Raw genomic sequence first — 13,851 nt, forward strand, 5'->3', positions numbered from 1 at the left:
GTCCACACAATCGGAAAAATCAACAGGTCTAATGAGTTAGCATGAAAATAAGCTGTAGAAAAACTAAAACTGTTCAAATTATGTCCTTAAAATTGAGATTCCCATGATTATTGGTAAGTAAATGGTATATTCATTTTGAATTGAGTGTTCTTAACTGAACACATTGCAATTATATACTTGTTATATATAATGGCTCAGTTTGAGTAGTGTATATATTACTCAAACTGAGCTATTCATCACAACAATATAAATATTACCAATTTGAAACCATAAGCAACGCATTACATAAGATTAGTACATATTTATTTTTTTATACACTTCAACAAGACAATCAAACAAGAAAACTCAAGTTTTAGGTTTTCTTAAAGTATACATACAAACAAGAAGGTGGAAACAAATTTCTTTACATTTATTATTGCAGATTGTGTGTAATGGATCAAAACATAAAATAATATTACATTTCATTACCAACGTTCTCTTCTAAGCCACCCACATATGGCACCATTTTAAGTAGCTATTTTGGAAAAATTAAATGGCAAGAGAATGGCACAAGTTATGCAATAGTAGTATGTATAGTATACACTAAACACAGTACATAAATACAATCATTAGATCTTATAGATTATTTATATATTTATTAATAAGGCACTTTTAGTATGAACACATTGTGTTTACTGAAACTATTAAAACCCCTTAAAATAAGATATTAACTATTGCAAGCACCAAGATGTTTCACCATACAAAATATGATGTTGTTAACATTGAAAACTTCTTTATAAGACATTGGTATAAAGTGTTCAATCTATTATTAAACAATATCTTTAACCTAATAAAATTGTAAAACATAATAAAATATGAACAAATTATATAACTCAATAGAGTTAAAATCATTTAAAAACTTAACGACTAATAAATGCTTTAACCAGTGTACTGTTGACACAAACACACATGAATGTAACAAGTAGTGGTAATAATTAGGACAAAGGTAAATAAATATCTAACATACTAAATAAAAATCAGATAAATGGCACAAGCAAATAAAGAAAAATGTACTACATGTAAAATCTGTAGAATTGTATGCATACTAACAATATAAAGCAGATTATTAATAAAGAAAATTTGTTTACCTTATATATAAATGCATTCCACTAAAGGCACAGCCTGTAATGTGCTTATTTGTAACTTAAATGGTACGAATACCTGAAATGTGAGTATAGGACTATGTACACTTACTACTTGTTAATAAACGTTACATTTGAAGGTTGCTCAACAAGTTGTCAAATTAAATAAATCCAACACGTATTTATTAAGAAAAATTCATTTTACTAAATAAATATATAATATAAAACTGAAATCTTCTATTCCTTTTCACTTTTAAGCAAATCTCTTTATGTGAATACATTAATTTGAAGTTTTTGGATTATTAAAGCTACGGTAAGTATGTATGCCATCAAATATGACAGTAATTTGAAAAAAAATAAAGGAACATATGAGCTTAGTATAATTATTCATAATTGTATACAATTATACCTATGTTAATATTTGGCATTTTCTACTCCTATCAGTCTCTTTTAACAAGAGGTTTGACAATGATTATATAACCATCCAAATCATTTTCTTACTAGATATATCAGGAACCAATGCAAATCCAATTTTGAACATTCACAGTCAACTTATAGTTCAGTACTGTTTTCCGATTAACCTAACTGAACAACTAGTGCAGTCACTAAAGATCATCCAATAAAGTTTGTACTTTAAAATTTAATGAAAAAGGGAATTTAAAAGAGTTAAAAAACTGCACTTGTCCACTTTGACAGATTAAACAACTTTTTTTTAACTTTCCATAATGAAAATAAGAATATGGATACAAACATAACTATTGCATATTGGAGAAATGAAAAACAACTCATGTGAATAATGTGGCTATGAGGATAGCACTACAATGTTGTTACTATGAAAAGACTACTCAGCTACGTTCAGTCAGTGTTATGTTGGCTGTTGTTTTTGTTTTGTTAGTGACAGAAATTCTATTAAAATATATAAACTAAATTACATCCACAACTTTGTATTTAAAATACTATTTTTGATCAAATGATTAGTGTTATTAAAAGCCACAGTGAATCACATTATGAAGCTTCCATGAATACACATTTTGTAATAGGTCAAACCATGAATATATAAAAAGAACTTATTATGAAAAGATTTTAACATATACAGTGGATATATTCGGCTGTCAGTTTCCAAGGTTTAAAACCTTGTTTTATTCTAATGATACCTTAATTAAGAATACAAATGTCACTGCTACAAGTTGGTGCAGTTCTTCATCTCAAGTTTGTCACCTCTAGAGATCATCTCTGGGGAGAGACACCTGAGGGGAATCTTCCGTGTCACTCACATAGCCTTCCTCATGCAGGTAGCGGGCAGGATATATCAACAACGGTTCAGCCGAGAAGGCTTGGAGATTGCGCACTGGGAAATTAGCCTTCCATTTTTCCCTGGAAAATTATTTCTGACTCAGTGTTTTTTTAGTTTATTACACTCAGCTTTATATAGAATTCCAGAATATATATTTTTTTAATGTGAGTTTTTAAAAACTAATACAAGTAGAAACATAAGTAAGATGAAGTGATAAGATAAAATTTCTTTTGATTCTTAAACAAGCAAAATAAATCAACCATAACACAATTTTGGTAGACCTTTTTGAATTAGTTTTCCATTTTAACACCCATACAAAGGACTGATTTTCATATAAGTATATTTTATCAGTCAATAAAAATAGTACATTTTTATATTAGTAACATTTCAAGTGTAACTCTTTAAATTTATGACATTTCATAACATCTGGAACCACTCTCATCAACAATATTGTAACTCAGTTAATTGCAACAAATAAGTGATTAAACATTTTCACATAATAACAGTAAAAAGGGGATGGATAAATGTTGAAACATAATATTACATCTGTTGCACACTTTAATACTATACACCCTCTGTTTGGTTTTGCTCTAAACTACAATACAATTACGTCCTCACAAATATTCATATAGTGTTGTAGCGGTTTGTTACTAGGTGTCACATGTTGTAAATTTAAATAATACTACTCAGCTATAGTGGCTCTGTAATGTACTGTACTTTAATTTATTATTCACGAGGAAGCTTTGATACATAAATTACTATTAACTATTAGTTTACAATAAATAAATAGTTATTATTTAATAGTTCCATATTACTTTCAGTTGGGTAAAAAACCCCTGACAAGAGGTACAATTCACAGCTAAAATACACAGTAGTTAGAGGGAGACTAAATTAATCATACAACAGATATTACTTTCTGTTAACACAAAACCTTTTGATAGATCAGTACTCACTCGGTGTGACGGTCGTACAGTATGGGTATGTACTCATCTACAGGGAGTAGAGAGTTCAGGGGGTCAGCTGCCAGCAGCTTGCGAGCCCCAGACTGAGAAAGCAGGTAACCTAGGGTCCAATATGAGTAATTGGGTCTAACCAGCATCTTGGATCCGGGTACAAATACTTCATCTTGCTCCTGTAGTCTCTTGCGGCCCAGGTACCTGCCATGTATTCAGGTTATTGGTGGTTCTATATGTTTTAACTATAACTATATTTGATCCTAATTCTTTCATTATCAAAATATTTCACAAAATATATGTTTATGTGTAATTCTCTGAAAGTGTTTCAGTTTAATCTTCAAACTTTACTTTTACTATTATTATTCAAACAAAATCTCATGAATAAAAAATAACTCTTCAAATAAATAAGGCAATAGATCTGAGAGGTACTACAGGACAGAAATGTTATGACTGTTTCTATAGTTTTATTGTTCTATAAACAAAAACAATATGAATTAAAGTAAATATATTTTATAATATCGGTGGTAACAATAACAATTGTAAACTCCCTTCCACATATCACCTGCTGATCTCATCTGAGAAAAAGAATTCATGTGACTTGGTTAGAACTTAATTTTCTCTGGAGCCATTCTTTGATTATAGATTTGCAGATTACACAGAAAATCATGTAAAATCTCTTTATAATTATATCTTATAGCTTTAAGTGAAAGTATAAATAAGAAATTTAACTCAAGTGGCTTAGGAATCAAATAAGTACTAAGATTTATACTACTGATTCCAAAACAAACTAAAATTTGAACATAAAATGGCAAAAGATTGATGAAATATCCTATAAAAATAAACAAATTTATAAAAACAATCCAACTGTTAGAAAATTGCTGCTTTAGATAAATTTATTATAAAAAGAAATAATATAGTTTTGTAACAATCAAAACAATAAACTTTTATAATAATTTGTTTGATATTTCTCTGCTAAAACAAAACAGAAAGTATTTCCTATTATGAGCAAATGCTCTGCTATTAAATGTAGTGCTGTATTGCATTCACTATTACATGGAGGACAAGTGCTTGGGAGATTTGAAACGATGAGGTTTGATAAAAGCATTCTCACATTGTTCATAGTCGTACTGTCATTGAACATCAAAGGACTCTACTAGAGAAGTCTTGTATATCGAAGTTGACTAGCTGATGTTAATAGGTGGCATGAGAATAATGAAATAGTTCTGTAGACAGATATTAGAATTCAGGCTCCTTAGTTTCTCTGGTCACAAGTCTATTAGTTAATGATTGATTCTAAGGATCAGTTTATTTTTATTTTATTTATTCAAACAATTTTACATGACAGCTACAGAAACATGTTCCAAAACAGCTATCTTAACTAAGTTACAATATATAGACATAAATAGTAATGTACAAGTTATAATGAAAATAATATTTTGACAGTCACGTTAAAAAATAACCAAAAGCATATTTTTATCTAAACTTAAACTAATTCTATGAATAACTCTAAACTCAATTAGTTAAACTAAACAGGAATATCAATATAACTAATCTAAATCAAAAAGGTTGCTACATTTCATTAAAAATACACTTAACTTATCATTAAAAACATCTAGATCGGAAGCATAACAATTTAATAATCTCAATATTTTGTATAAAGGAAAGTTAAAATGTGACAGTGTTTTACACCTTGGTAAGGAAAACAAATTAAATGTTCTTACACTTCGTCCAGGTACATATAAATGAATGTTCTCTAATAAAAACCTGCTATCGATAGAACCATTTAAAACTTTGTGTGTTAAGGATGCTAATGAAAGTTTTCTTCTCAGAGACAGTTTAGGGGCAGCAAAAATGTTTCTCAAATCGGAAGTAGGAAAATCAAAGGGACATGAACGAGAAAATCTTTTGAAATATAAATATCTTAGAAATTTGTTCTGGAGAATTTCTATTTTATCACAATCAGACTTGGTTATTGAATCCCACACTACCGCACAGTATTCCAATTTGCTTCTGATTAAAGTTTGGTACAACCTTATTATGGCTTCTGTATCTTGGAAAGACCTAGTATTTCTTTTAACAAACTCTAACAGCTTATAAGATTCAGCTATCAAGCTATATACGTGATCATTAAAAGTAAGAGTGGAATCAAAGATTATGCCCAAGTCCTTTATTGTATTGACTGACTTTAACGGAGTACTTCCAATATGATATAAATTATTGATAGAAACATTTCTCCGAGAGTATGACATAGCAAAACATTTCTGGACATTGAGATATAATTTATTAAATAAACACCAGGAACTAAGTTGATCAATTGAGATTTGTAACAGTTGTGTATCTAATGTACTGTTTATTGGTTTGAATATTTTTAAATCATCAGCAAACAACAAACACTTGCAGTCAGAGAAGCAGTCTGGTAGATCATTAATAAAAATTAAGAAAAGAAGAGGCCCCAAATTTGAGCCCTGGGGCACACCCGAGGAACTGTGAAATATTGAAGATCTAGTACCAGAAATTGAGACATACTGAGGTCGATTTTTTAGATATGAAGCCATCAAACTGCAAGCCCTCATTGAGAACCCCAAATTTAATAATTTATTTAACAGAATATCATGGTTAACTTTGTCAAATGCCTTAGAAAAATCTGTATATATTACATCCAGCCTACCCCCAACATCGAGTTCAGAAGAAATATTAAAAAAAATTCCATTAGATTAGTCGCGGAAGACCGTTTAGGAAGAAAACCATGTTGCTCAGGGCGAATTTTACTCCTAATCGCATTGAAAATTTGTTTAAATAAAAGTAGTTCATAGACCTTAGCAAATGAATTTAATAAAGAGATAGGCCTATAATTTTCTATTTTATCTTTATCGCCAGATTTAAAAATAGGAGTCACCTTTGCTTCCTTCCATCTGTGCGGAAATACACAGGACGAAAGCGATAAATTAAACAAAAAACATAAAGGTTCAGCTAATACTTCACCACAACCCTTTACAACATACGCTGGTATACCGTCAGGTCCCGATGACTTTTTTTATTTCATTTCTTTTATTGCAATACGTACTTCTGATGGAGTAAAAGGTGATATTTGAAAGTTATCCACAGATGAAGACTCACAACTTAACTGGTATTTGGAAGGAGAACTATCATACACAGAAGAAAAATAACCTGCAAATGCATTTGGAATTTCCTTATTACTGATAGTATTACCCTCACAAGTCATACTCTTAAGTGTACCAATATCAAAGCCACTTCTGCTATTTATTGTCTTAAAATAATTCCAAAAATTTTTAACATTAGTTTTAATGCTATTTTCAACGTTACGTATATAATTTCTATGGGCAAGTCTAATATTTTCTTTAATACGTTTCCTTAATTGCTTAAATAATTCGTCATGATACTTTGAGTACTTTCTCTTTTTGGATAATTTATTTTTCATTTTTAAGTCATGTTTAATTTCAGACGTAAACCAAACTGGATATTTACTTTTTACTACAAAGCTTTTCTGGGGTACAGTACTATCGACACAAGAGAAGAAAACTTTATAGAAAAAATCTAAACAGTCATCCACACAAGTAAGACTATACATTTCAAACCAATTAATGTCTCTCAGTCTACAATACAAGTCAAAAAAATTCGCATCTTTAAAAACATAATATTTCTTTGGCAGACAAACATTTGTAAATTTAAATTAGCTACAATCACTCATAAAAGATATAGATAGTGGAGGGTGATAAGTATCTGGTGCCAACAGGGGAGACTCACTTTTTTCAACTTTAACATCCTTTAAGTTACTTAAAACTAAATCTAATGTAAAATTATCACAATTACGTATGTTATTAAAGGAGTTCAAATTATATTCACACAGGAGTGTATTAATTACTCCGGCTGAGGATCTAGCAACAGAGAAGTCAAAATTTGTACCGTTTATTCTAGGAATATTAAAATCACCCAGAATTATGAAACCATCATATTTAATATTCAAATTATGATATGAATTACAATAGTTAGTGTAAAGATGAGCTGAGCGACCGGGAGGAATATACAGTAAGCTCACAAGAACCGTGCCTTGCGGCAGCGGCAGTGTCAGCCGAACCAAGAGCAAGTCAAGGTCGTCCACTATCAGTGGATGAGTCATCAACACAGCTGAGACGCGCCGGTGCACTGCCAACAATACTCCTCCTCCCCGCTCTTTACCTGTCGCCATCTGATCCCTATCCTTACGAAAAACTTCATATCTTGCATCAAAGATTTCAGAACTACTTATACCGGGTTCGAGCCATGTTTCAGTTAATGCTATTAAGTCAAAATCCTCACCTAGTATAGATTCATAAAACTCAAAAGTTTTCGTTCTTATGCCACGCACATTTTGATAGTAAATATTTAAACCAGTTAAGGTTAGATAGTAATAAGAACACACAGTTCACTTCACTCATACTTCACACCATTTCTCGTGACTCGACATTTGGCACCTTACACAAATAAATAAGTTTATATTTGTTTTTTTTTTTTCATAATCTTTTACTAACAAAGTAAAAGTAGAAGTACACTATACCACGTGTCGTACCGTGCTTCAATGAGGTTGCATGCAAAATTTTTAATATATAGTTCATTTCAATCTCGAGATGACCTGTGGCAGATAGACAGACAGACAATCATAAAAAATTTAACATAAAAGAAATACATTACAGAACTTAATTTTGTACAAATAAAGTTTCGTGTAATATTCTACATATTAAATCTTTTTTTGACATGTTTTGTTCATTAAATACTTTTATATCAGTGTTTAACACGTTAACTGCGACAGATGCCTCATGGCGCACAATCAGATTAGAAGTACACAAGATCACACAGTATAGAGCCGTAGTGAAGTTGTTAAATCTACACACTGAGTCGCTATAAAATGATGCTGCATGTCTTGGGATAGTTAGATTACATGTGTTTACATGTGTGAGAATAACTCACTTTGTTTACATATTTATTTATAATGATATTTTCTCATTACCATCATGGTTACCCATAATACCAATGTAAAACTATTCGCTAATGGAGGCTGACAGACAGAAATGAAATTTCCCTACCCATGAGTGAAAGGCTTCACTAAAACTCAGTCAATGAAACATTACAGTTATCATGTTAATATTTGACTACTGTAAAAATACAATAAACAATTAACCCTTATACAATCCAGAAAAATATTTCCCTATAGCAACAATATGAGAACTTACACTAAATCCCAATCCAACGCTAAAGATTTCAGCTCATCCAATAATGCCTCAACCTTTTGTCGAAAAAATGCTTCAAATCGGACATCATCTTCTAACACCATCACCACTTCATCTCCGCTCTGTACTACCTAATACATGACAGAATTATTATTTATCAATAAATTAATCAAATATTAAAGAAACTGAATAAAACAAAACGTTAAAATTAACTTAAAGGAGCAACCAGGTTGATTTAAATATTTAATAAATATGCAAGTAAATATTAGCAATTATTTAACTATTGTTACGTTTCAGGTACCAATAATAAGGTTTCTAAATAAAAAATATTAGTTGGTGAACCTACAATTTTAATCATAACTCTTAATTACAATAAAATCAAAATTTAATTTAATAATGGAACTTATGAGTTGCTATAATGGCAAAAGCATTTAAACTACAGTTTGTAATCAAAACATAGAAGAAACATTATCACCATAAGATATACTCAATACACATCCCAACGCTTTTTTGGTTTTTATTGTAAATTTTCTACTTTTTTAATACAGTATTATTCAAACAATAAAATACTAATAACAAATATAAATTTATTTCTTGGCTAATTAATAAAATTATTTTATAAATTAAAGAGTTTTGCAATGCTTATTAATTACATCTTTAAAAGGAGACATAGTTCTACAACCAAAAATAAGGATGTACAAGTGTTTAAGGCTTAACACTGTTCTTATGGGCTTAAAATAAGATGACTGCAAGTACAATTCGGAACTACAATTGAAATACTGAACTAAAAGTCAACCAAACTAATCTTTATCTATACACAATCAATGAACTTTTGGCAAATCGGTGATAAAAGAATATTGACTCGTATTTACTTTGAAACAACTCTTTTGATGTTATAATGTACTTTACTTTACTTTGCAAAGTTTATTTTATTTTAATTTTTACTGTTTAAGTGCTACACATTTTTATGCTGGCATTACTGAACCAGTTAAATACTGTTTTTGTAATTTATTTTAATGGTAATATTATAGTTGCATTCAGACTAGGATCGACTAGGATTCCGTATATGACATGTGATACATTTCACATTGTATTATAAAATGAATAGTTAATTAATTATAATAGTAATTTATATAATGGAAATTTGTATTGGTGTTATTGTACTTGTTATATTTTGTATGTTACTTAGAACAGAAATCCATAAACACACCTATCCAACATTTTTAGAACTTAAAAAGTTCTTTAAATAAAAGAGGGATGACTTAAATCAAGGCACAGAGAAGCTTGGTATTTACAATTAGGAATGGTAGATAGTTATTTTTTTTAATTACTAATTTGTATTTTTTGAGATCTCATTTTTATGAAACAGGAGCATCAAGTGAGACAAAGTTGTGAGCAAACAAAATTTATAATGTTATTTATGCCATTGTATTAATCTAATTAGAAAGACAGGTGTCACAAACAACTGAAAGCAATTACCCTCAGCATTGCAGATTGTTTGTTCTTGGTTATTCACTAGTACTTACTTTATCTTTACAGAATTCTGTCACTTACAAACAGTGACAGAGAGCCAGTGGTCAATCCTACTATTATTAGACAATCTATCATCTGCTCTCTCAGAGTCCAGTAGTCTGTTGCCAATGTAGCACCAATGCACATATTCCATCGATCCATCATTCACTGTCCAGCCAACAAAGCACACAAAGCTGTCCTGCTGTAGTGACTGTTACACAACAGACTGTTCTTCCATGTTCATCATTGTTCTTATTTGTGTTCCTCTAATTGCTTACACTTTGTACAATACACACTGCTCCTGATTTACTTTTTTACTAACTTGTTTTCATTTGTGTTCCTCTAATCATTTACATTTATAATTGCTATTATAATTTTAATAGTGTATATTACGATAGTGTATGTTGTATATTATGAAGTGTACAACACACACTTCTGTTGTTACCTTTTTACTAACTTCCCATTTGTGTTCCTCTAATCATTTACACTTTGTACAACATATACAATTTTTGTATTTCTTTACTCAATGTTTGTCATTTGTCTTCCTCTGATCATTTACACTTTGTACGACACAGACTACTGTTGTTACTTGTTTTATAACTTATTTTCATTTATGTTCATCTCATTAATTATTAACACTTTATGCAACAGATTGATGTTCATTATTTTTTCATTCATTAAATTTATTCCTATATAAACACTCACGTTGTGTACCTCCAGACTAGGATAGGACTTGTTAATTCTTTAAGAGTGGATTTTTTTCAAGGATCTATTTTAGGATATCTTACAACCTACTGATCCTTCTACTGACCAGTGACACCCTTAACTTCCAAAGCATCCATGGAGCCAATTTTGAAACATTTGAAAATTAAGATCTTAAAGCCTTAAGACTGTAAGAACTAATCATACAAGTAATAACTCACTTGTTACTTTTACATTCAAAACAATTTAAAAGTTGCATTTGAATAGGTCTCTCTTACCAATCTCGGAACTCTTATATCTATATTTTCTAATGATCCTTTGTAAACATGTAGAACTTTAAGAAAAGCCAAAAAGTTTGCCAAAGTACGAAGTACTGAAATAACAGGTAGATGAAGCTCCTTTCTCATATCTACTTCAATAAGCTTCAGTATTCCTAGATCATCCACCAAAGTAATTCCTTTCATGATCCAGATTAGGAGCATTAATATACAACTAGAAACATAGATAGTCCAAATTGGAACAACAAAGCTGTAACATGTAGTGAGGAAATGAATATTAATTACTGCCTATTTCTATATTCTTAATCAATCACAACATGAATGTATGAATTTCATTAAATACAAATTGAAATCACTTAGATTGTGTTCCAATGTTGTTCAGTATTCAATACTGTGCTAATCAACTTATACAATCAAATCTAATTTAATGTGAATGCTTTCAGTATATTAATGGATAGCACAGATTAATCCTGATATGCTTTAATTCAATTTCAATTAATTACGTAAGATTCCTATTAGGACAAATGTAACTATTTTATTAGTATATTTTAGCTGGCCCAATAATAAATGTATTCCTCATTACAACTGTTTTAATTTAAATTCAAGCCATTTAATGTGTTGCCAAAAACTTCTGTCAGGGATGTTCTGATTCCATGTGCTTTTAACAACATTGAATATGTTATTAATATTTATTGTATTGATTTATTGTTGAAATTTGTTATTAATTCCTCAAAACTGACTTTAAATTGTAATTAATTGTTGAAACATATATTATGTATGCAAATCTTGTACTGCCATTAAAAGTTTGGAATACCTGACTAATAGTACTTACATTTTCCAATTACTTACTTTTTTCCAGATGGAGTAATGGCTTAAAAAACAACCAATTTCTCCTCGTTTCATGGGCCTAGAGAAATAAATGCATCATTGACAATAAATTACAAATTAACACATTAACTACACTAACTTTTTACTGTAACTTAATGCTTTATAAATTTTGGAAAATAGTACATGGACAGGCAAAAAGTTACAAATATTTAGAAAATAAATATAATCTACTGTACATCAAACAAACAATGAAGGTTTTAAATAATGATATTTCTTAAATGACAAGTTAATTGTTATTACAAAGGTTTGTACCGGAACACTCACCCTATAATATTTTCAATCACATTAATAAAGTTGAAACTTTGCAGTAATTTTTTAATGCATTTTTTCAATAGATCAATATGGGACTGAAAGTTTTGTTTATGATATTCTTTGACAATATTATTTTATGTTCCAGAAAATGTCATATCTGCAATAATAAAAGTGACCATAACAATGTCTTTTATTGTGGAATACTGTTTGTCACACACAATCCTATTTGTCTAAATAATTTTAAAAATCTTTATCAAAAATCCTGCCCATCAACATTTTTCCTATTCTATTTTATTCTGAATTTATTACAAGCACTTGGCCATTATTTACTGAAACTTTATATCTGTATCGTTTTCTAGTTAAACAAATCTTAGCAGTGTTGCTTTCTTGTTAATAAGGGAATATTGTAGATTTGTAATAAATAATACTGTATCAGTTTAAAACTAATTAATTGGATATTCTTCACTAAATATATCACACTTATATTATTTCTTTGTAATTATATAATATGATATTATTAAAATCTCAAAATTTTTACATAGTAATAAAGTGCACAGTAGCGTATTATACAGGGTGATTCACGAAGATATGCAGAAACTGTGGGAGCTTATTCTACATGTAATACTAATAAAAAAAGTTTATATAAACATGGGAACAGAAATGTTTTGTTAGCGATTTACGGCTAGCAAAAGATTGTTGTATTTGAAGAGATTTTTCATTGAATTGATTCAAACAATTTGTACTGAAATTAAACAGAATTTTTATTCAATTTCAACATAAATCAGTACATAATTTTTATTCAAGACAGAATTTAATTTTTAACAGATGTAACATCTACGTTTCGTATATTTTACATTTATTTGTAACAGATATTTTCATTATTTTTTATGATTATTTTACTTAATCTGAACATAATTTTTATTTATTTTAAAAGATGTTTTGTTTGTTTCTTTGTAAACCTGTTTATACTATTTTAGCCAAAAATTTTCATTGATTATCTGTTATCCCCAAAATTGGTCCAGGAACTCCATATTCTTACCTATTTACATATAAATACTTATTTTATATATATATATATATATATATATTATTTTTAGTAAATTACTGTATACAAATAAAATGTTTTTTTTTAATTGGCACTATATATTTCGGTGAAAACCGTCTTCAGGTGCATAAATTGTATAAAATATAAAAATATAAAAGAAAACAGTACAAACAAAAGTAAATAAACAGTGAATAAATAATAATATTAATAAATACAGATGGCATGAACTAAATAATAATTGTTCCATATGTTGATTTCAAATTTAGACGTTTTGGTTGTTATATGATAGTGAGTCCATGTGGAATTTGCTCTTTAAAACCAACTGGTGTGCGTATTCTAATGTTCTGAGGTAAATTGGGTTTGAATTTGTATGTACTTGCCGAATAGGTTTGACTGAATATTTATTTTCAAAAGTTTCATTGTGAATTTAGACCATAAATAACAGTTTTATTTAAATCTTGGTGTTTATAATCAAATCAGTGTCCTGTCATTCTTGTCCTCAAGGTATTTGTTGTTGAGCCAATATAATCTGCTGGACATTTTTATATTGAATTTGGTAAATCACATTTTTAGATTCA

General features: G+C 29.3%; 1 protein-coding gene across 1 annotated transcript in view; it reads right to left on the reverse strand.

Moving 5' to 3' along the window:
* Positions 1-394: 394 nt before the first annotated feature.
* LOC124368622 (glycosyltransferase 25 family member) overlaps positions 395-13,851 on the reverse strand; it is an 89,184-nt gene continuing 75,727 nt past the window's right edge. The window contains exons 8-11 of the mRNA XM_046825864.1: positions 11,938-11,995; positions 8,600-8,727; positions 3,369-3,572; positions 395-2,495 (exon numbers count right to left, since the gene is read on the reverse strand). Coding sequence (XP_046681820.1) covers positions 2,342-2,495; positions 3,369-3,572; positions 8,600-8,727; positions 11,938-11,995 — 544 coding nt within the window. The 3' untranslated portion in view covers positions 395-2,341. The remainder of the gene's footprint in view (positions 2,496-3,368; positions 3,573-8,599; positions 8,728-11,937; positions 11,996-13,851) is intronic.

This window comes from Homalodisca vitripennis, chromosome 1 (genome assembly GCF_021130785.1).
Source record: "Homalodisca vitripennis isolate AUS2020 chromosome 1, UT_GWSS_2.1, whole genome shotgun sequence".
NCBI classification, from domain to species: Eukaryota; Metazoa; Arthropoda; class Insecta; order Hemiptera; family Cicadellidae; genus Homalodisca; species Homalodisca vitripennis.